This window comes from Erpetoichthys calabaricus, chromosome 2 (genome assembly GCF_900747795.2).
Source record: "Erpetoichthys calabaricus chromosome 2, fErpCal1.3, whole genome shotgun sequence".
Classification (NCBI taxonomy): Eukaryota; Metazoa; Chordata; class Cladistia; order Polypteriformes; family Polypteridae; genus Erpetoichthys; species Erpetoichthys calabaricus.
The window spans coordinates 223,985,246-224,009,310 of NC_041395.2; the positions used below are offsets into that span (position 1 = coordinate 223,985,246).

Genomic DNA, 24,065 nt, shown 5'->3' on the forward strand with positions numbered 1-24,065 from the left:
GGGCTGGAACCTATCCCAGCAGAAGTAGGAGTAAGGCAGGAAACAACCCAGTGTAATGTGTCAGTCCATCTCACAGCTCACTCACGCACACACCCACGCACTCACACTTGAATTCGGAATCATCCATTCACCTAACACTTATGTCTTGAAGAATGTAGGAGGAAAAACCCACGCAGATGCCACACAAGGGCAACAACTGGGTGCTGGACTGGAACTCAGGAAGCTTGATCAATGAGGCAGCAGTGCCAACCACTGAATCACTGCTTCTGAGCTACGCCTCAGTGTCTGAAGCAGTATGTACCAGCACAGCAGCCAATGATGAAATACTGGAACAGTCACATATCACACAGGAAGTTCTATCGAGCTTAGTGCAAAACTCAGTGTTGGCAGATGCAACTACAAAGAACATCACCCACCTTGAAAAGGCTCCTAAAGTGGCAATTTTAAAGTCATTAAAATAACAAAAGGAAAATCAGAAATATAGCAGTTATTTTTAATGCCATTGATGGCAATGGAAACCATCTGCCACTTGTTGGCTAGTATAAATGTTTAAAGGTTTTACCACGCAATAAGCAAATAAGCATACTTAAGACACTCATACACCAATGTCAAAGAACAAAGTTGGCTGATATTTTACAACAAACACAAAAGGGACAAATGACCTGAAAATTTTAAAAAGTGATGATTTTAGTTATTAGAATATTTGTCAACACTTCACTGAAAGTTACAGACATACAGTCAGGCAGTCCCATAGGACCTGAGTTAATAATCTGCATCACGAAATGTAATTTTTACTGCTGCAGATGGGAGAGTTTTAGTTCTGTGTTCAGTGGGGAGAGACCTAAAGAAACCTTAAAACATTGATGCAAGGGGAATTAAAAAGATCACCCAGCTCTCTTAAGAGATGGGAACCTTTGGGTACCAACATAACCTGAGCCAGAAGTGTCATAATGCTACCCTGTTGCTCCGTTGGGCCTCACAGTGTACACTGTAAGATGACTGGCACATTTGGCTACTGTAATAAGCTTTTGGGCCATAAGTACCAGATAGCCCACCTCTCTTCCCAAACTCTTCTATCTTTCTCTTCTTTGCATTTCTTCCCATACCCCGTCACACTAACTTTCCGCAAGGGTTAAGTCTTTCCCCTAAATCACTTTCTGACTTCAATCTTGCCCATGTAATGTAACAAGACATTACCTGAAAAGCAATCTCCTGAAACAATAAGGGGTCACAAAAAAATTCCTGTGGCTTTTAACCCAGAACACACTCTGGTAGATCCAATTCCCTTAGTGTTTCCAGCCTTTTCAGAAGCTATGTTATAAGGGTCATGAGCCTGCACCTTAACCACGGCAACACCACTGTCCTGTGCTCTGATTCTTTAGGAAAAATCTCTCAGTCCTGTCCCGGTCCCCCATAGCTGCCTGTTGACTACTCATTCCTTATGTCTGCCTAACAACCTGGGGAGGCGCTTCTATCTTTCAATCAGCTTGCAGCTCTCATCTTTCTACTCCTTCCTTACTTTCTCTCTCCCAACAGAAGCTTTAATGACTGCCACCACTGCAGATAAGTTTCTTTCAGTCTCTCTCTAGAAATCTCTTGACCTTATCTCTCCTGCAGTCTGGAAATCTTAAATTTACGGTCTTATTCTTCATGAACTTTCTTCCTCTCGGATCAACAACTCTTTCAGCTCCACTATCCAAAACTGGCTTCATGGTCTTCAGTTAGTAAAGAGCTGATTGGAGGTTGTTCCATAAGACAGTTTTCTCCTGTGCACCTTTTTTATTTTTCCTTACTTTGCTGTGCATTCCTGCATGGGGTGAGTTTGTTGTGCCAGTTTACCCAACGACTTTTTTTTTCTCTTTTTATGTTTCTATTTAATTCTGTTTAAAGGCTTGTAATACACTGGAGGAGCATGAGAGAGAAAGGAATATCAGTGAAGTATGAGAGGATTGTCCAGGATATGTATGATGGAGTGAGGATGCAATGTTGGGGTCACAAAAAAAGATTTCAGTTATTGTAGGTTGCACCAGGAATCTTCCTAGCTATGTCCTTACCTAACTGATCTACAGTAGTTATGGCTGTGCTGAGTCATGGGATAAAAGACCAATCCCCCTGGTTCTTGATTTTTGCTGATGACATTCTGTTATGTAGCACCAGAAATAAGAAAGTGGAGAGGAAGTTGGAAGAATATAGAAGGGCTTTGGAACATAGAGGATTGAAGATAAATAGAAAGAGGGCAAAGTATAAGAAATTAAATGATGATCAGATTTTAGAAGTTAGCCTGCAGAGAGATCTATTGAAACGAGTGTATACATTTAAATATCTAGGATGACTGGTAGCCTAAGATAGAAAACTAGATGCAGAGATAAGCCATGGAGTGCAGTGTGGATGGAACAACTGGAAGAAGTAATCAGGAATATTGTGTGATTAAAGAATTAAGGCAAAGATTAAAGGTAAGTTTTTTAAGCCAGTAGTAAGACCAGTAATGATGTATGCACTATTATTGCACTGTCATTATTGTATGCTCCAGCTTGTGATTGTGATTTGTTATTTGTATAGTGTGTACTTAAATGTTTGTATTTAACTTGGTATAATTCTTGGCTACTGGTACTTAAATTTCACTCTTAATCAATAAAGTATCGATCTATCTATCTATCTATCTATCTATCTATCTATCTATCTATCTATCTATCTATCTATCTATCTATCTATCTATCTATCTGAGAAATGTACAGTAAAGGGAGCACATGAGTTAGATGTGTCAGAAATTAACATGTCGAGATGGATGTGTAGAGTTGAAGTGGTGTGGACATGTGATGTGGGGAGACAATGAATATGTAGGCAAAAGTGTGATGGGAATGGAAGTATAGGGGAAGAGAAAGCGAGGGAGGCCAAAGTGGAGGTGGATGGATAAAGTAAAAGAAGATCTGAAGGAAAAGGCCTTGACTGAGGAGGAAGAGGTGCAAATCCGAGCTGTATGGAGAGATTTAATCAAGTACATCAACCCCAGGTAGAAGTGAGAAAAGATGAAAAGGAAGAAGAAGAAGATTGTGCTTCTGTTCAGTTAGTCATCTCAGGCTTTTGTCAAGGGGGGTGTTTGCTTTTTTCCTTACATCGTCCAAAAATATTGTTAATATTTTTAGTTTCCTTTTACTGTATTTGTATTTTATCAATATAAATTAACAAAAGAAGCTTGCAACTCTCTCATATTTGTAGCCCTGTCTACCATTTAGCCTACTTGGTATCTAAAGGACCTTTCCCACCTCCATTGTGGGTTCTTTTCCCAGACCAGTTTGACCACACCCACTTCCACTCTGCCTTTTTGACCTTCTTGTCAGATAGATAGATATGAAAGGCACTATACAATTGATAGAACTGTTTTTCTTATAAGAAATAATGAACCATAGTATTAATATAGACAGAGCATTGTTTTCTCTTTAATACAACTTTAATACCACTTTTAAAAATTTACATCAAAAATAATACAATGTAAATAGAATATATTCAAGTTTAATATATTTTAAAAATTAAAGAAATTGTGGTTAATGACAGTTAATAAAGTTTTTGTTTTTTAACCCTGAGAAGATGAAGATTCTTGCTTGTTGTGTTTAAGTTGAGGAGGAATGTCTAGCGTGTAGCAGAGTGTCTTACTTTAAACTTCTTTGGGTGGAGTTAACCAACAGTGTGTTCCAGTGACCCTCTCTGGGCAAGCACCAAGAGTCCTTTATGTTTTTCCTTGTTTTGCCAGGGATTCTTTCAAGAGGAGGTAAATTGAACTATAATGATAGATAGATAGATAGATAGATAGATAGATAGATAGATAGATAGATAGATAGATAGATAGATAGATAGATAGATAGATAGATAGATAGATAGATAGATAGATAGATAGATAGATAGATAGATAGATAGATAATCATCTCTTCCAGATTTGTCATTTTCTGCACACAATGCTTGATGTTAAGAAAAATCCTTCCATCTTGCTTGTGTTAGGAAACACATAAGAAATTCTAAAGCTAGTGAATGTGTCTGTCACTATGCTAAGCATAAAACAACCTTCCATTGTATTTAAAAGGTTGTACTGCATCTGATTCATTTACAGTTACTGACAATGTTTGGTTTGGTTCATTATCTTCCTTTCTGCTTTTGTGGTTTGTGCAGGCCACATCTTGCAACAAGAAAGGAAGTCATTGCAGACTACTGTGTGAGTTTATAAGAAATCAGAGGCTTATAATGCGGATAACCTATTTGCAATAAGTAGATTAGGGTTTTTAAAGCAACAAAAAGCCTATCTTAAATCAGGAGTCAACACTGTTAAGAGTCAAGTATCCAATCTATACACAAGTGCTAGTCATGAGCTTAGAAGTAAACTGCAATGGAGTTTGAAGGCTAAAGACAAGACCCAAAAGTAGTGACCTGTGTCAATGTGATGCCCCCTATTTAATCAGTGCTTGGCTGTAAGCTGGTGACCTTGAACAGATGTCTTTATTTTATATTTATACACCTATCAGCCACAACATTAAAACCATCTGCCTAATAATGTGTAGGTCCCGCTCGTGCCACCAAAAAAGCTCTGACCTGTCAAAGCATGGACTTTGCAAGACCTCTAAATTTCCCCTTGGGATTAATAAAGTATCTATCTATCTATCTATCTATCTATCTATCTATCTATCTATCTATCTATCTATCTATCTATCTATCTATCTATCTATCTATCTAAAGGTGTCCTGTGGCAACAGAAGTTAGCAGCAGTTCCTTTAAGTCCTGTAAGGCCCCAGTGGATCACACTTGTTTTTCCATCACATACTAAAGACACTTGAAAGGAATGAGACCTGGGGAATTTGGAGGCAAAGTCAACACCTTGGACTCTTTGTTATGTTCCTCAAACCAATTTTTGCAGTGTAGCAGGGTGCATTATCCTGCTAAAATTGGCCACTGCCATCAGAGAATACCATTGTCATGAAGGGGTGTACATCATTTGCAACAATCCTTAGGTAGGTGGTACGTGTCAAAGTAACATTCACATGAATGCCAGGACCCAAGGTTTCCTAGCAGAACATTGCGCTTTATACTGCTTTCTCTGGCTTGCCTCTTTCCTGTAGTGCCTCCTGCTGCCAACTTGTCCTCAATTAATTAACACACATGAACCTGGCCATCCATATAATCTAAAAGAAAATGTGAATCATTAGACCAAGCCATCTTCTTTCATTGCTCCATGGTCCAGTTCTGATTCTTACATGCCCATTGGTGGTGGACGGAGGTCAGCATGAGAACTCTGATCAGTTTGCAGCTATGCAGCCCCATATGCAGCAAGCTGTGATGCACTGTGTATTCTGATACCTTTCTCTCATGGCCATCATTAAGTTTTTCAACATTTTGTACTACAGTGGTTATTCTGTGGGATCGGACCAAAACAGGCTAGCCTTCACTCCCCACATGCATAAGTGAGCTTTGGGCACCTATGACCCTGTCACCATTTCACCAGTTGTCCTTCCTTGAACCACGTTTTGGTAGGTACTGACCACTGCATACTGGGAACACCCCACATGACCTGTCATTTTGGAGAGGCTTTGAGCCAGTCATCTAGCCATAACAATTTGGCCCTTGTCAAAGTTACTGAGATCCTTACACCTGCCCATTTTTACTTCCAACACATCACCTTTAAGAACTGGCTGCTCCCTTGCTTCCTAATATACCTTCTTCACCCAGTGACAGGTGCCGTTGTAACAAGATATCAGTGTTACTCACTTCACCTGTGAGTGGTTTTAATGTTGTGGCTGACTGGTGTATATGTGTAATCTATGTGTTCATGACTCTTCAAGTAAACATTTATGTCATAAGAATGTGCAATGTGACCTTTTGCATCACTTTTATATTTTCTCACACATTAATCTTGTCATGGTTAACCAAGAGAAGGTTTCAAATGAAATCTTAGGTATAAAGAGAAAAGAAGTCATGATACCTAACAGTGTAAATTTGTTTCTTTCTTGCAGATGAGTTTGTGGTGTCACCAGTGGAGGGAGAGCTGCGCGTGAGACGGGATATAGAACTGGACCGAGAGAATATTGCCACTTATAATATTACAGTAATGGCCAAGGACCTTGGGCAGCCAGCACTTAGCAGTACGGTATGGAAACTGCAATGGGAATTCACTTCATAACATTCATGTCAGACACAATCCAAATGGTCAAGACTAGCTTCAAATATGATTCTGGTTTACTTTTCAGTGCTCTGAGCTTGTCCTTTTTCAGTTTCTCTAGCATATGTAATGAGTGTTTTTACTTTATTGGGGGAAACGGGGATTTTATTTGACTTTTTGTTATTTCATGCTGTGCTCTTCAGTTCCATCATGTAATAGCCCATCACGGAAATGGAGGTATATAGTCAGCACTTTCTAATCATCTATCACGGAACAAGCCAAAGAGAAGGTAAAGGGGAAAATCAAGTCAGCACTTGAAAGGTGACTTCTACCACTTCCTTTAATGTCATACACCTACGTGGTAGAAGTACAAAAAGAAGCCATCACTGTTATTTTTGAAAGTAAAAAAAAACTTTACTGCCTTTAAAGCAATCCCGCCTTTCTCTTTTTTCATGTATGCATGATTGCGCAGAGACTATTTATAGGACTAAATTAAATATAAAATAAAATCTTATGCTATTTAAATCAAAATTCTATAGAATTCTAATTCTACAGAAATATAATTTCTTTTAAAAATATAAACTTTGGTGAACTTTCATTGTGGACATTTTTGTTGCTGGTGAGGATATCCCCGCTAAAAAACAGAATCAGTCTGTATAAGCAGTGGAGAATTTTTGACCATAGCAGCTGCATGCTTTCTAGTTTCCATGCCAGCTTGAAGCTCTCTTAATTAATGAATATTTTATTATTATTTTCAAAGGCATATATGATAAAGGAAAAGTCAAACAATGAATTAAAACTTTTTGGTAGGTCTCAAAAGTTTGTCTTAAGCAAGTGACAAGAATTAAGAGCTCAGATTGATTGGCGATCAAGCAAAAGTTGTGAAACTACCAGTGGATGGTTTTTCTATTTGTATCAAAACTATACAAAGACAATTCAATCTGGTCTCCAAACCCCAAAGCTTAAAAGAACATTATGACTTCTAGGCAAAAACATTATTCATTGTCTCCTAAAGCATGAGAAAAAAGATGCACCTTTAAATGCGATTTAAATGTCTGGACTGTGGCAGCAGTTTTGACAAGTAAAGGTAACTCATTTCAGAGTTTTGGAAGAGCCACTAAAAAAATCAATCACCTTTCCTCATGAACCGACAGTGTGGCACTGATAAGAGAAACTGAGATGATGATCTCCGTGCCCTGGAGGGAGAATATTGGAAGAGGAAATCTGAAATATACAGAAGAGCCAGAAACTGACAGGCAGCCAATGACGAGAGGCCAAAATAGGAGTAATATGTTCCCTTTTGTGGAGGGAACATGACATGAATCAGCAAAATGTGAGATAGGGAGCCTGACTGACTCCAGGATATAGGGAAATATAATAATCCAACCTATTGGAGACAAAGGCAAGGATAAAAGTCTCTATGTCTTTGGCAGATAAGAACGGCTTGATTTTGACTATGTTTCTGAGATAATAGATATTACCCTAGACCAGGGGTCCTCAATCACAGTCCTGGAGGGCCGCAGTGGCTGCAGGTTTTTGTTCTAACCCAGTTGCTTAATTAGAAAGCAATTCTTGCCAATAATTTAATTTCATGGCTTGTTAGTGCTTTAACTCTACTATGTCAGGTAATTCTCATAATGTAGATTTTCTTCCCCTTTCTAAGTTTATCATGCAAATGATTTGATGGCTAAAATGGATGAGTAATTCTCAGTCCTTCACTTTTTTCTCTTCACTTTCCTTCCAAATATTTAATTAAACCCAATAGTGCCTGATAAATGCACACAGGTGTAAATGGTAACAAGCTAAATGGAGAACTGCTCTTTTGTCATTTGCATGTTATTGCTAATTAGGAACAATTAAAACCAAGACTACAGCTGTTTAAGACTAAAATAAGCAATAAGGGTTCAAAATCTTAACAAACGAGACAACTAAAGTGAAACAGAAGTGTTACTTGAGCAGTAAGTGCTTCTTATTAAGCAATTGGGTTGGAGCAAAAACCTGCAGCCACTGCGGCCCTCCAGGACCGTGATTGAGGACCCCTGCCCTAGACCAACACATCTATATTTTTAAACAAAGGGAAGAATCAAAAATCACCCCCAGGTTTTTTGCATGTATTTTAATATGGGGGTGGGGGAGAGGACAAAGGTTATTGGCAAGTATACTGACGGAAACAGGATTTCCAAAAAGCAGTATGTCTGTCTTTGAATGAAGTTATGAATGAAGTTATGAGCCATCCAGCATTTAAAATCCTTAAAGCAATGGAACAAATTGAATACTGAACCGTCGTCAGTTGGCTTCAGGGTAGATATAACTGTGTGTCATCAGAATAGCAATGAAATGTAACATTATGATGTTGAATATCTGGCCCTAGAGGAAGCATGTATAGGACAAAGACTGTTGGAGCCAAAGTGGAACCTTGGGGAACTCCAGAAGAAATAGTAGCAGAAGAAGAGGAAAAAGTGTCTATGGTGACAAAAAAAAGATCTGTTATTAAAATAAGATTTGAATCAGGTTAGAGCTCTGGCCTTAATGCCTACCAAATGCTCCAAATGGTATAGCTGAATAGTATGGTCATGGTCAATTGTATCAAAAGCAGTACTTACTGTATATCAAGCAAAGTTAGATAGGCACAATCCCCATCATCAGCTATATACGGAAGATCATTTGTCACCCTCAAAAGAGCAGTTTGTAAAGGTGTACTCAACAGTTTGAAGTCCACATACCGTTGCTAATGTTGCAGTCTGCAAACAATCAGCATCCTCAATGTGAGTTTGATGTGATCTTACAAAATAATAGAAAATCAACTGCCTTAGCCGAGGCACAATTTTCAAGCTTAAAAAACAAGAATTTACAATACTTAAACAACTCTAGGATGTACTGTATGTATAAATATATATATGTGTGTGTGTGTGTGTTTGCATCCATATACTATATATATATATATATATATATATATATATAATATGTGTGCGTGTGTGTGTGCGTGTGTGTACATATGTGAGGTAACTGCAATGGACAGAGACTGATGCAATACAATACGTTCACACACAGTGCAGCACTCTACCATTAGTCTAGTTGAAGCAGAGGTCAAATAAACATAGACACTTCGCTGTAGGATTGCACTATTGTTGAACAGTATGCCCAAAATGAGATTTCTTTGGGCAGAGGGAGTGAACCTTGCTGAAATTCACCAAGGGATGTTAGCTTGTGCAGATCAGTAAGTTGTTTGGGTACCCATCTTGCACAAACTTTATGGTACCTCAAGTCATTGTGCACAATGGCATGTGCAGATCCATAATTGACATCCGTATGTGCAGCAACATTGAACAAAATAATCCATTGGTCTTCTCTGATGAAGGCATTTGCCATGTGGGTGTTGGCTTGTGTGCTCGATGTTGATGGTCAGCCTTTGTCGGTTACACTTGTTCTTCCCGCTTTAAACCTTTTTACCCATTTATAAACTTTTTGTTGAGTCATGCTGATTTCATTTCCATGCAAAGCCAAAATTCTGTGAATTTCAACAGGTTTCACTCCCTCTGCCCAAAGAAATCTCACTCTTAACTTGACTGCCTCTTAGCCAACAAGCCAGTTATCTGGCAGGCCTCCTCCCTCTATCTTTCTCACCTTCCATTCCAACCTCAACTGTGCTAGTGACACAGATGTCCATGCATGTGTATGTTTATATCTTCCAGGACTTTGGGGTATAAGTTAAAATGTCTACATTGAAGCAAACAGAGTTAAAGAAGTAACATGATAAATATATTTAAAATTATGAAACGAGTCTGTAGTGTGGATGCCAGCTGTTACTTTGAAATTAGTTCATTAAAAAGAATTTGAGAGTACAGATGGAAGCTGTTTTAGAATACATTTTGTACTATTACTAGAAAGTATTCTTCCACATAGAAAACATCAGGTACATAAGTTTTTTGAGCACCTTTGAATCTCAACGATATTTTGCAAATTTGTAGGAACAGATATTGACCAAGTTGTGCTTGGCTGAATGATTTCATCGTTCTTATCTGATCCATATGTGTATGGGATAGTAATTAGGTCTATATGGGTTATGGTTGCCAGCATAACATCTAATTTCATAATTAACTAAGGCAAACCTCTCTTCCATTACTCTTTTTTTCATATTTCCCAGGTACTCATTGGAGTTCGTGTTTTGGATATCAATGACAATGATCCAGTCATACAGAATTTGCCTTTGGAGAAGAGTGTAAGTGAGGGAGCCTTTGTTTCCACAGAAATATGTCGGGTGCTGGCAAGTGACACGGACAGTGGCAGGAATGCCTTGCTTACCTATAACATTACTGGAGGAAACACAGACAATGCCTTCTACATCAATGAGACGGTAAGCCATGTTTTCTGCACAGGCTAGAAATATGTTTCCTTTAGTCACTTATACTGAATGATAATTTGGAAGCTGGTACCCTTTACTAATTTTTTAATGAGTTTAATAATATCAAAAACGACAGAGCTAACCCAGTCAATATGTCAACTTAGGCATTATACTGGGTGTTTTATTGATAGGAACAGAACCAATATTACAATTCAGATTGCAACTGCTAGCCTGCTTTTTAGAAAGCTCTTAGAGATAACCTTTAATTTGTTTAAGATAACCACTGATGTCTGAGATTTGCATAGCCATGATCTGTTCATCATTGGCCATTGATTTCTCTAGCTACATTTACTGAGTTTTAAAGGAAAAAAGAAACCTGGTTTCTGTTTCTGATTTTGTTAAAGTCAAAGCTTAATTGGACATGTTGCAAAACAAAATGGGGAGACACAGATGAGGTTCTTGAGTCCATGGCGGAGTGCTAATTAATAGTGAGCTCAGTTAAATAAAAAATAGACTTAAAAAGTCTATGTGGTCTAAATAGTGACTTCCTCGGCCTGGGTGTAGTGCTTTCACAGATGCAGCTCCATCTTTCTTGGATAATGGTTCAATAATGAACCCTGACTTCCAGTCTGCATCCCTCTTAAAAAGTGGAAGAAGCAGAAGTGGCAGGCTTCTGGTGTCGCAGTGGAAAACATGTAATGTTTCCTCCATTTATACTTTCTCATATAGGGAAAGTATTGTAATCGTACAAAAATTCGACCTCGAGATTTTGATGAATCTCAATGCTTTAGACCTCCCTGAGTCCAATTTACTTTCTCGTAGGGAAAGTATTGTAATCGTCCAAAAATTTGATTTCAAGATTTTGATGAATCTCAAGGTTTTAGACCTCCCTGAGTCCAAAAATACAATTTTTTTAATTATGTCTATGTGTCTGTCTGTGTGTGTGTGTGTATGTAAACATGATAACTTGAGTACGCTTTCACTTAGGTCAACCAAATTTTACATACAAATACAGTATTAGGTACAAAATGTAGATTTCTATCAACCTGTGAGCTATTTCCTTTAACCAGAAGTGGTACTTTTATTATTCATGCAGCTGCAAAGTTCAATTTATTCAACTTTACTTTTTTAATAATTGTTCAACATATTATTAATTTGATTTGATTTGTTGTTGATGGTTCTTCAATGCACATAATATAAAAATATAATCATTGTCTTGCAGTTTACTCCTCAAATATCCATCCCCATATCTGAGTATACGAGAAAGTCTAGGGGAGACCACTACTGATTTTTTCTTCCTCTGTTCCAAAGGTTCAAAGAGAAATTCTGTTAACGCTGCTCTCCCACCACTCTCAACTGACGTACCCTAGGTGCACGTGCCTGACAATGTTCATTTTTTTAAGACGGTCAACTGATGATTTTTGGGAGAAATTCTGATGAAGAGACTTGCCTGAAACAAACTTTCTTCATGCTCATTTAATGTTGATTGTTCTTTTGTTTTGATGGATAATGTTAACATCTCTAATTATAAGCTTTGTTTGAAGGTCTATTCAGAGGAGGTTATGAAAAAAAACTGCATGCTTACCAAATGTAGTAAATAAAGTGAAACACTCTAAAAAGAGTTTTTTTTATAGTTTTAATGTTCTTTGGAGTAGAAAATAAGAAATATTGCTCCCTAAATCCTTATTCACACCTCCATAATTTTACTGTGCTCTTTTTGACAGCTGTGTAAAGTGGGTTTCACCTGCACACCAGTAAAAGTTATTTTATTTATGCCTCTTGTTCACCACGGTGTGTTTTTAAAAGATGTAACATGCTACATTTTTTCCACACAAAAACACACATCAATGCACCATCTTGCACATTACTGCATTTTCATCACAGAAAAACTAACTTACATGATAGGCCACTTGCCCCCCTTCCCTGCCAACTGTTACTTAGCAACCACACTTCCTGACTTCTTGATTCCTGTAGATGAACTTGATGGAATACATACTCCATGTGCAATGGAACTTTGAGTTTCTTTTCTGTCTCTTATGCATCTTTAAGATTGTAATCGCCAAGATTGTACCAGTAGAACAATCACAACACATAGTTGATTATGCATAACAGGAAATTAGATATTTATTTAAAAACTAAATGATAGAGAGAACCATTTTAAATTATTGCATGTAAATGTTTCCAGACAGAACTAAACACCATTCTTCTTGGGTCCATGGCAGTAATTTCACTGGAAGTGAAGTGCAATTAGATAATTTTGTGAATGGAGACACTGAGTTTTGCTGAGAATTCAGTTTTATATGTATCATTTCACTCATCACAACACTTTTGTTACTTACATAAACAATTAATCCAACTAAAGTGTGTAAAAGAGGACACAGAGCACCAGTGCTTGAATGCAGTCTTGTCATCAGCATAATGACACATGCTGACACCAGCTGGTGGCTACAATGTCTTTCTAGCCAAGTTGAGGTGTTCCCAGGTCAGAGCAAATTCTTGTATGTAGACAGGAACTAACAGCTGATTCCACCTGCCTACTTTATGTAAAAAATGTAATTGAGATACAACCGGAATCAGGCTAAGCTAATTCTGGTTCTACCTAGTCTTTAGTGCTAGAGGAAAAGCAGCATTTGAATGCCTTCCTTATTGGGAACCTTCCTTGATCACTGAGATATGATAACATTTGCCTCATAAACCACAGTACTATTTCTTTTATAAACTCCTCAATTAGCAAAGGTGTACCAGTCCAAGATACTTTACATAATGCTAAACAATGCCAGACTGAAGTAGAGTGTTCAAACATACTGTATTAACATTAGAACCTCTACTGAGCAAAGGGGATACTTCCCTAAGACATGGATCATAATCCTCTAGAAGACAGATATCTTCATTTCAATTATGCATTATGTAACAGCCACTTGGAGATCACCACCTCTGCACTGGCAAGTGTGCTCTACCACTAGTTAAAAATCAACAGCTTAACGTGACAGTGTGCCAGCCTTATTTCTACGGCCAAAATTTTTCTCAGCTCTAAACTGTCTCTAGTTATAATCCTATCATTATATTGTTCAGCAGAGAGGAAGAGAGAGGTAACCTTTATGGCAAAGTGGAATAATAGAAGTACCTCAAAATGCATTTTAAGGTATATTAAAGTGAATTATACATACTGTATCTAATAATGCATCTCCTTAAAGAAATTTCAGATGAAATTTTAGATAACAAAAATACACTACATTTCAAAATATCTTAAAATGACATACAGGTTTGTTTGATATATATGAAATACTTCGTAAAATGTTTCAAATATATTTCAAGGTTTCTTAAAATAACTTCAATGCAGTTCAAGACATCTATAAATGATTTCCTGTTAACCTTCCTATACTTTTAATAGGACTTCCTGTCATTTTAAGATAACTTGAAATGCATTTGGGAAATTTTGCAATGGAGGGGAAGTTATTTTAACATTTCGGGAAATGCTTGTCATCTCATCTCATTATCTGAAACTGCTTCTCCTGGTGAGAGTCAGGGCAGCAGCAGCCAAGTGGGTCAACCTATACTTCAGAAGAGCTACTGATTCTAGCTCTTCCTGGACAATTCCCAGGTGTCCCCAGTTCTGGGTCTGCCTCACACAGAATTTTGTTTTTATCTACTTTTTGATCCTGCATTCCTTTCTTCCATTACTAGTGAATAAGACCCCAAGATACTTGAACTACTTGAACTCCTTCACTAAGGGCAGTTCCCCACATCACCTGGAGAGAGCAATCTACTCTTTTCCAAGGGAGAACCATAACCTCAGACTTGGAGATACTGAGTCCCATCTCTGCCCCTTCACACTTGGAAGCTAACAGTTTGACTGTGTTCCAAAGGTCACAGTTAGATGAGGCAAAGAGAACAACATCGTCTGTATAAAGCAACAGTGCTACCCCTAGCCTCCCTGACTAGACACCCTCACGCTCTCAGTTACACCTTTATATGCTGTCCATGAAAACCGCAATCAGGAGCGTTGACAAGACACTGCCTTGACAGAGTCCAACGACCAGTGAATGAATTTGACTTAACGCCAAGTATTCTGACACAGCTCTCACTGCATTCATATAGGGAACGAATAGCAAGTAAGAGCACCCCTGTTACCTCATATTCCTCCAGCACCTCCTACAACATATGCCAAGGAACTCAGTCATATGCTTTTTCCAAATCTATTAAATAATTGTAAACTCAGTTATCATAATCCCAATCGCTCTCCAAGAACTCTGCCAAGGGAAAAGGTCAGCCTACTGTTCTACAGCCAGGATGGAATCCACATTATTCCTCCTGTATCTTCGGCTTAACTATCAGATGAAGACTCCCCTCCAGGCCTTACCTGGGAGGCTAAGGAGTGTAATCCCTCTGTAGTAGGAACACACCTTCTGGTCACCTGTCCTGAAAAGGGGGAGTTGTTACAAAATGTTATTACAGAAGCCAAACTTTCATGTGAAAAAGTAAATGCAGTTTTGGATTAGAACTAAATTAGCCATATGCCCATAAAAGTCAAAATGAAAGCAGGTTATCCTTTTTGCTATAGCCAGCTGACAACATTTTAATGGAAAGGTTATCTGTTTTGTATGTAAGAAGATATACAGTAATCCCTCGCTATATCGCGCTTCGCCTTTCGCGGCTTCACTCCATCGCGGATTTTATATGTAAGCATATTTAAATATATATCGCGGATTTTTAGCTGCTTCGCGGATTTCTGAGGACAATGGGTCTTTTAATTTCTGGTACATGCTTCCTCAGTTGGTTTGCCCAGTTGATTTCATACAAGGGATGCTATTGGCATATGGCTGAGAAGCTACCCAACTTACTTTTCTTTCTCTCTCTCTTGCGCTGACTATCTGTGATCCTGACGTAGGGGGTGTGAGCAGGGGGGCTGTTCGCACACCTAGACGATACGGACGCTCGTCTGAAAATGCTGAAAGATTATCTTCACGTTGCTACCTTCTGTGTGCAGCTTTTAACTATGCTGCACGGTGCTTCGCATACTTAAAAGCTCAAAGGGCACGTATTGATTTTTTTATCTGTCTCTCTCACTCTCACTCTGCTCCTGACTGAGGGGGTGTGAGCTGCCGCCTTCAACAGCTTTGTGCCGCGGTGCTTCGCATACTTACAAGCCAAACAGCCCTATTGATTTTTTTGCTCCTTTGAAGAGGAAGATATGTTTGCATTCTTTTAATTGTGAGACTGAACTATCATCTCTGTCTTGTCATTGAGCACAGTTTAAACTTTTGAAAAAGAGACAAATGTTTGTTTGCAGTGTTTGAATAACGTTCCTGTCTCTCTACAACCTCATGTGTTTCTGCGCAAATCTGTGACCTAAGCATGACAATATAAAAATAACCATATAAACATATGGTTTCTACTTCGCGGATTTTCTTATTTCGCGGGTGGCTGTGGAACGCAACCCCCGCGATGGAGGAGGGATTACTGTATAATATTTTATAAAGTGAACTAGCTACCAGTCACATTCCCATTGTAGCAGCACTTCCATTACTAATCCAAAAAACCTGTATGTGATGACATTGTGACATGGCATACCATTATCTTTAGCTCTCTTCTCCCCTTTTCTTTTTTTTTTGCATTCATTTTTTTAGAATACAAGAGAAAAATGTAATCCATTTTTACAGAGATTTGAAATAAAAACCTAAAGGTTGCCCTCCAGCCCCTCAACACAACCCAACCCTGCCACATTCAAATTAAGAACAATAAATAACAAAGCAAAGGAGCCCATACAGTCCAGCTAGCAAGAGGACAGCACAGCATCGACCCCATTAAGAGCAAGAAAAGGAGTAGCATGGAGGACAGGACCAATGGTCCTGTGTACTCTGGCCAGTTCTATTGTATCAGTCCATTTATCAATGTTAGAGCCAGATGCACCATTGATCCTCCTCTCCAACAATTCCAAAAAGATCCAACCAAAATTTTTTTCCAGTTGAAAAAAGAAAAGGAATCATGGGATTTCCAGCAAGAAGACAACTTTTGCTGCAAATGTCCTTAAAGCAACAGATAAATGAAGTGAGGAGAAATCTAGAACTTTGAAAATGTGGGGAAGCAAGGGAATGTTACTAGAGAGACTGGATGTGAAACAGGAAGGACAGTCTCAAAACCTAAGCATTAATGTACCTGGGGTGTTCATAAAACAAAAGCGACAGCTAAGGTGAGAGGACGATCCCCTGTCATATTGTTTACAGGGAGAGGAATATCATCAGTGAATTAATTTAAATTGGGTTTATTAATAGTTAGGATCCCTCTTTTCTTTTTTTCTTAAAAACAGTGTCCAATAGGTTTGACTCTTTCTTAATCAATTATGATGATTACTTGCCGATCGATAATCTTTTTCCAGCTATTATAAATGAAACTTCACCCAGGCTTTGGCACTGAGGTATTGCTGAAATCCTGTCCCTATCAGTCACAGGTCATGTCCAGCTAAACTAATTCAGTGTACAACAAATGTAGTTTTCATTACTTATTCTATTTTATTTATTGATTTTCTGTAAGTATTTAATTGTAAATCAGGGTCATTTGCTGGGGTTCTAATCCATATGCTTGTGTGCATTTAGAGAACGCAGAGATGCATGAATAGTATTTTGTGAGATGTTATTTCACTGACCTGTACGGTAAGAGGGTTTGATGAAGGTACTCATCAAAGGTACTTCTTGACAGCCACCCCTTTACTCTTCTTAGACTCCATTCTGGTTATCAGACAACAGTTGTAGTCGGAAGAGAAGTGCAGAACAGTGAAAAGATGCCCTGCTGTGGCCACAAGTTTGAGTGTTGTTTGGATATTTTTGAGACAGGGGTCTACTGTGCCAGTGATGGGGCATTTGCTACCCTAAACAATTGTCTATATTCCCAATTCCAGAAACTGTGTCTGATTTAGGGATATCGCAAATGTCTTAAATATAATTTATGTTATCCTTAAAAAGACAAAAGCTATTTCAAGATATCTGAATATTATTTTGAGATATCTCAAATACAATTAAAGGTATCTCAGATGCATTTCAAGGTATCTGAAAATGACTTCCTTGTTATTTTACAATTTCTTAAATACATTTTCAGATATCTTAATCTGGACACAACATTCTGTTAAAAAAGAAAACAAACAAACATTATATAAGAAGTGATTCTGAGATAGTTAATACTTAGTGGCAGACATAATAGCCTGCCAGTCAGAGATACCACAAAATGTATTTGAGAATTTCTGACATACACATGAAGTTTTTTAATACATCTAATAATTTATTTAAGTTGTCTTAATACTGTATGTATTTGAGGTATCTCAGAATGTATTGTAGACATCTTCGAATATATGGGTACTTATTTTGAGATATATTTTAATGTTACTTTGACTTACCAGAAGTCTGGAACAATGGGAAAACTGGAACTTCAAGTTATTTTTTTGCATTGACAGACCACCTCAGAGTTTGGGTTGTTCATGTTTAAGTGTAATGTTAAATGTCTGGAACAATAATAACCTTCAGAGGACATATTGAACCCAGCCTGCTTGATGTTTCATTCCATGGCAAGAAGTAGCACATTGGTCAAGGTAGCAGTGGCACTAACTGCCATGGCAGGATATGCCCTTCAAAACATGATTAAGGTAGTGAGCATTTAATTAGATTAATTATGAATATATTGCTCATACACGGTGCCTACCTGCTGTAAAAGAAAGACAAAATACATGAAACAAGAGTTGGGCCTCCAACTGGTAAACCTTGTTACCAGTTCATATTTTTAAAAAATACACAGCAGACAGGTGGGAACAAAACGTTATGGTCGTAACCACTTTGGATTATCTCAAGTACCAGGAACGTTCTCTTCTTTTTGCAGGAACTTCTGGTCAAGTGGCAACTTCCTGCTGATGAGGTGTACTTTTATCCTTCTTGCCTTTAAGGGATTTAGCCAGAGGCAGAGGAAAGTTTTGCCAGTCCTTTTCTAAGTGGCATTCTTCCATTTTAGAGAGAAGGGAAATGGAAACAGTATGACTGACTGTTCAATCCCCATACTCCAGTGCACCCTTAAAATGGTCCCTGTAAGAGGCTCACCATGCATCTGTGATTGACATTTCAGTTATGGTTTTATCTGTCTATCTAGAAGGATGCTTTGACTTCCACCCCTAACACCAGTGTTAACATATTCCCCATTGGTGGTCGCCAAGAGTCCATCCAGAGTTGTATACAGTCACAACAGAAGTGCTAGCATGCTGTTCAACGTACGTCTCTTGCTCTACTCATTTCCCACTTCCTATGCTACAGAATCTTTTCATTAAATTAGAGACAATCAATAGTACATTTTCTGTAGCTTGTTCATCAGCCTTACTCATTATCTGATGTAACATTTTGCATTTGATCTTTTTTGCAGACTGGAGTTGTGCTGGTGAACAGGCCACTGGACCGGGAAAGGGTGCCCCAGTATCGATTAACCATAACTGTGAAGGATAATCCAGAAAATCCACGTATTGCACGAAGGGTAGGCAAGCATACACATGTTAAAATGGACAATCGATAAAAATAACCTTTCTGTTCTTCTTGTGCATTGTGGGTATCTTTTGCAAGAATACTTAACTGTGTTGTTAGAAGAGATGACAACACCTTGTGTTTTACCACTACTAGTTTGTTCTGAAGCAAAAATGCATTGTCTTCCAGCCAAGGTAATGCCCATATATGTTCCACTGATAAATATTAAAATTAAGAAATCATCAATTTAAAAGTCTACTATAGGCTAAAATAAACAATTAGCATTTACATGACTTCCATGATTTACTGTACCTTTTTCCAAAGCAGAGCCCTTGTTTCCTAAAAGAAAGGTACTCAGTAAATTTCTAATTTCTTGGTTATCTGTCTGCATTTGCTGCTCGGAAATGCTCATAAAGGAAGGAATGCATATAGATTAGGATCAACATTGTAGAAAACCTAAACAAAGAAAAAATTTAAATGCCACTAGGGCATGCCTGCTTTGTTCCTCTCGATAGCTCCCTTGCTCTTGGCTCAGTAAACAGTCTCGAGAAGGATCCTATTCTACCTGATGTGGTGGTCCAGTATATGAGGTCAGGCCTATGACAGCCACTGTCATTATTATACTTCATACCAGATAACCTGCTACAGAAAAGCAGATCCCTCATACATTAAAAGCTTCCACAAATTCTTCATAACATATTCCTCTAAGTCAGGCCCCTTCAGCTGAAGCATACATATCGAGCTTTTCCAAATTTGGGTCTTACTGGTCTGGGATTGCATTAATACCTAGACAAGAGTGCCAGGGACACCACACAGGATAAGCAGTTCAGCCTTTAAATGAACAGTTATAAATATTGTTATACTAAACAAAGCTAATCTCATAAATATTCTTAATGTTAGGAGCCAAGGAAAACATCTCCACAATAACAAATACAAGACATCAAGGAGAGATGCAGTTCAACCTTGCCTTGTCCCAACAAATTCTCAAGCTCTTTCCCCGCAACTGCAGTTATGTAGTTATGTAGCCAACTCCTCACATTACCTCCTCCAGAGTGTGCTGTTTTCTCCTTTGTTGCTCCAGACTCCTGACCCTTTCTTTAGTACACAGTATCCCCTTGGTCTCTCATGATTACCGGTACCCCAAGCACGCAGACTCTCCTCGATATTCACTTTAGCACACTGTCATTCCTCCCACATCTTGACACCTCCTCATGGAAGCTCTTATAAATTCCTTCTTCTGTCGGACAGCCTTGGTAGTTGCGGTGAATAGATAGATAGATAGATAGATAGATAGATAGATAGATAGATAGATAGATAGATAGATAGATAGATAGATAGATAGATAGATAGATAGATAGATAGATAACTTTATTAATCCCAAGGGGAAATTCACATAATCCATTATGCTGTAAAAGAGTGGGGCATTCTTAAAAGGTCACTGTCACCCATTGGTAGTTGAACCGACCCAGTCTGTAAATGATCATTTGGCCAGCTGCTACAATACTTTGACAAAAGCAACTCTGTAATGAGAAATATGTATACCTATTAATATGGTATCACTTCCTTATTGATAATTTGTGATTCATGGTTAATTGCTTTTTATTTCATAGACAGAAACAATAAGAAAACTTAAAAATCTTGACAAGCAAATTAATTAAGAAAACATAGTAGACAATTAAGAGAACATAGTCATGGCTAAGAAGAAAGAGAAGTAAAAGCCATATTATTATCTTCTAAGATATGAAAATGAGAGCTAAAGTAAGCCATCTAATTAACTGAGTTCAGCTAACAATAAGATTGACTTTAAATCTGAACACATTTATTCAAAACAATAGCCTGAAGCCATTGTGGCCTTGCCAGACATGAACTGGCCACCTCTGTTCTACAGCTTCCTGGTGGCTGATTAATGATGGGACAGAAAAATGCATGAATCTTAACTTATCAATTTGTTGTAGTGTAGTAACTGGGCCTCATTTAGGTAGGGATTATGTTCCTGAAAATGTACGTAATGTAATTTGCATATATTTCAAATTTGCATGTGTGAACTTTACATAATAAAGGGTGTGCAATAAGCACAATAAAATAGCCTGGAATGCACAATAATGCATAATCTATAACTATCTTCATTCGTATGTGAATGGGTTAAGTATGCCTCATTTTTATTCAGGATTAATTTCTGATATTTCCTTGTCCATTCCTGACTGCAGAGTGTTGATTCAACTTATCTGGCTAGATGGATGGCCCCCTGTTCCCTCAATGCCCTGTACTCTTCTCTTTCAAAGTGCTGGGCTCAATGAAAGAGAAAACCCCATTTAATTTTCCTAACAGAACCCAAGGAACCTCATTTTTAATATATTTAAAACATCTAATAATGCAGTTTCATACTGCTTCACAGTATGTCACACAGTCGGCATATATCCATGATACAGCAACTATCCATCTATCCATCCATCCTCTTCCGCTTATCCGAGATCGGGTCACAGGGGCAGCAGCTTGAGCAGAGATACCCAGACTTCCCTCTCCCCGGCCACTTCTTCTAGCTCTTCCAGGGGAATCCCGAGGCATTCCCAGGCCTGCCGAGTGACATAGTCCCTCCAGCGTGTCCTGGGTCTTCCCCGGGACCTCCTCCTGGTTGGACGTGGCCGGAACACCTCACCAGATCAGATGCCCAAGCCACCTCATCTGACTCCTCTCGATGCGGAGGAGCAACGGCTCTACTCTGAGCTCCTCCCGGATGACTGAGCTTCTCACCCTATCTTTAAGGGAAAGCCCAGACACCCTGCAGAGGAAACTCATTTCAGCCGCTTGTATTCGTGATCTCGTTCTTTCTGTCACTACCCACAGCTCATGACCATAGGTGAGGGTAGGACCGTAGATCGACTGGTAAATTGAGAGCTTTGCCTTACGGCTCAGTTCCTTTTTCACCACAACAGACCGATGCAGAGCCCACATCACTGCAGACGCTGCACCAATCCGCCTGTCGATCTCCCGCTCCATTCTTCCATCACTCATGAACAAGACCCCGAGATACTTGAACTCCTCCACTTGGGGCAAGATCTCGCCCCCAACGCTGAGAGGGCACTCCACCCTTTTCCGGCTGAGGACCATGGTCTCAGATTTGGAGGTGCTGATTCCCATCCCAGCCACTTCACATTCGGCTGCGAACCGATCCAGAGAGAGCTGAAGATCACGGCCTGATGAAGCAAACAGGACAACATCATCTGCAAAAAGCAGTGACCCAATCCTGAGCCCACCAAACCAGACCCCCTCAACACCCTGGCTGCACCTAGAAATTCTGTCCATGAAAGTTATGAACAGAATCGGTGACTAAGGGTAGCCTTGGCAGAGTCCAACTCTCACTGGAAACGGATTCGACTTACTGACGGCAATGCGGACCAAGCTCTAACAACGGTTGTACAGGGACTGAACAGCCCTTATCAGGGGGTCCGGTACCCCATACTCTCGGAGAACCCCCCACTGGATTCCCCGAGGGACACGGTCGAACACCTTTTCCAAGTCCACAAAACACATGTAGACTGGTTGTGCAAACTCCCATGCACCCTCCAGGACCCTGCCAAGGGTGTAGAGCTGATCCACTGTTCCGCGACCAGGACGAAAACCACACTGTTCCTCCTGAATCTGAGGTTCGACTATCTGATGGACCCTCCTCTCCAGGACCCCTGAATAGACTTTTCCAGGGAAGCTGAGGAGTGTGATCCCTCTGTAGTTGGAACACACCCTCCGGTCCCCTTTCTTAAAGAGGGGAACCACCACCCTGGTCTGCCAATCCAGAGGCACTGTCCCTGATGTCCATGCGATGTTGCAGAGGCGTATCAACCAAGACAGTCCTACAACATCCAGAGCCTTGAGGAACTCCGGGCGTATCTCATCCACCCCCGGGGCCCTGCCACCAAGGAGTTTTTTGACCAAAAAACCTCAGTCCCAGAGATTGGAGAGCCCACCTCCGAGTCCCCAGGCTCTGCTTTCTCTTTGGAAGGCACGTTAGTGGGATTGAGGAGGTCTTCAAATTACTCCCCCCCACCGACCCACAACGTCCCGAGTTGAGGTCAGCAGCGCACCATCCCCACCATATACAGTGTTGACACTGCACTGCTTTCCCTTCCTGAGACGCCGGATGGTGGACCAGAATCTCCTCGAAGCCGTCCGGAAGTTGTTCTCCATGGCCTCCCCAAATTCCTCCCACGCCTGAGTTCTTGCCTCAGCAACCACCAAAGCCGCATTCCGCTTGGCCTGCCGGTACCTATTAGCTTTCTTCGGAGTCCCACAGGACAAAAGGGTCCTGTAGAACTCCTTCTTCAGCTTGACGGCTTACCTCACCGCCAGTGTCCACCAACGGGTTCTGGAATTGCCGCCACGACAGGCACTGAACACCTTACGGCCTCAACAATAGAGGCACGGAACATGGCCCATTCGGACTCAATGTCCCCCACCTCCCTCGGGATGTGTTCGAAGTTATGCCGGAGGTGGGAGTTGAAGCTGCTTCTGACAGGGGACTCTGCCAGACGTTCCCAGCACACCCTCACAATACGTTTGGGCCTACCAGGCCTGACCGTCATCCTCCCCCACCATCGAAGCCAATTCACCACCAGGTGGTGATCAGTTGACAGCTCTGCCCCTCTCTTCACCCGAGAGTCCAAGACATGTGGCCGCCAGTCTGAAGACACAACCACGAAGTCGATCCTTGAACTGAGGTCTAGGGTGTCCTGGAGCCAAGAGCACATATGAACACCCCTATGCTTGAACATGGTGTTTGTTATGGACAATCCGTGACGAGCACAGAAGTCGAATAACAAAACACCACTTGGGTTCAGATCGGGGGGGGCTATTCCTCCGAATCATGCCCTTCCAGGTCTCACTGTCATTGCCAACGAGAGCATTGAAGTCTCCCAGCAGAATGAGGGAGTCGCTACAAGGTATGCCCTCTAGCACTCCCTCCAGGGACTCCAAAATGGGTGGGTACTCCAGACTGCTGTTCGGCGCATACGCACAAACAACAGTTAGGACTCATCCCCCCACCTGAAGGCAGAGGGAGGCTACCCTCTCGTCTACTGGTACAGGCTCCAAGTCGGGGGGC

General features: G+C 40.0%; 1 protein-coding gene across 3 annotated transcripts in view; it reads left to right on the top strand.

Annotated features, from left to right (window-relative positions):
* Window positions 1-24,065, top strand: part of cdh23 (cadherin-related 23) — a 1,336,251-nt gene that overhangs the window by 1,230,780 nt on the left and 81,406 nt on the right. For all 3 annotated transcript variants that reach the window (XM_051923904.1, XM_051923901.1, XM_051923902.1), the window contains exons 40-42: window positions 5,994-6,127; window positions 10,284-10,493; window positions 18,876-18,983. In XM_051923904.1, coding sequence (XP_051779864.1) covers window positions 5,994-6,127; window positions 10,284-10,493; window positions 18,876-18,983 — 452 coding nt within the window. The remainder of the gene's footprint in view (window positions 1-5,993; window positions 6,128-10,283; window positions 10,494-18,875; window positions 18,984-24,065) is intronic.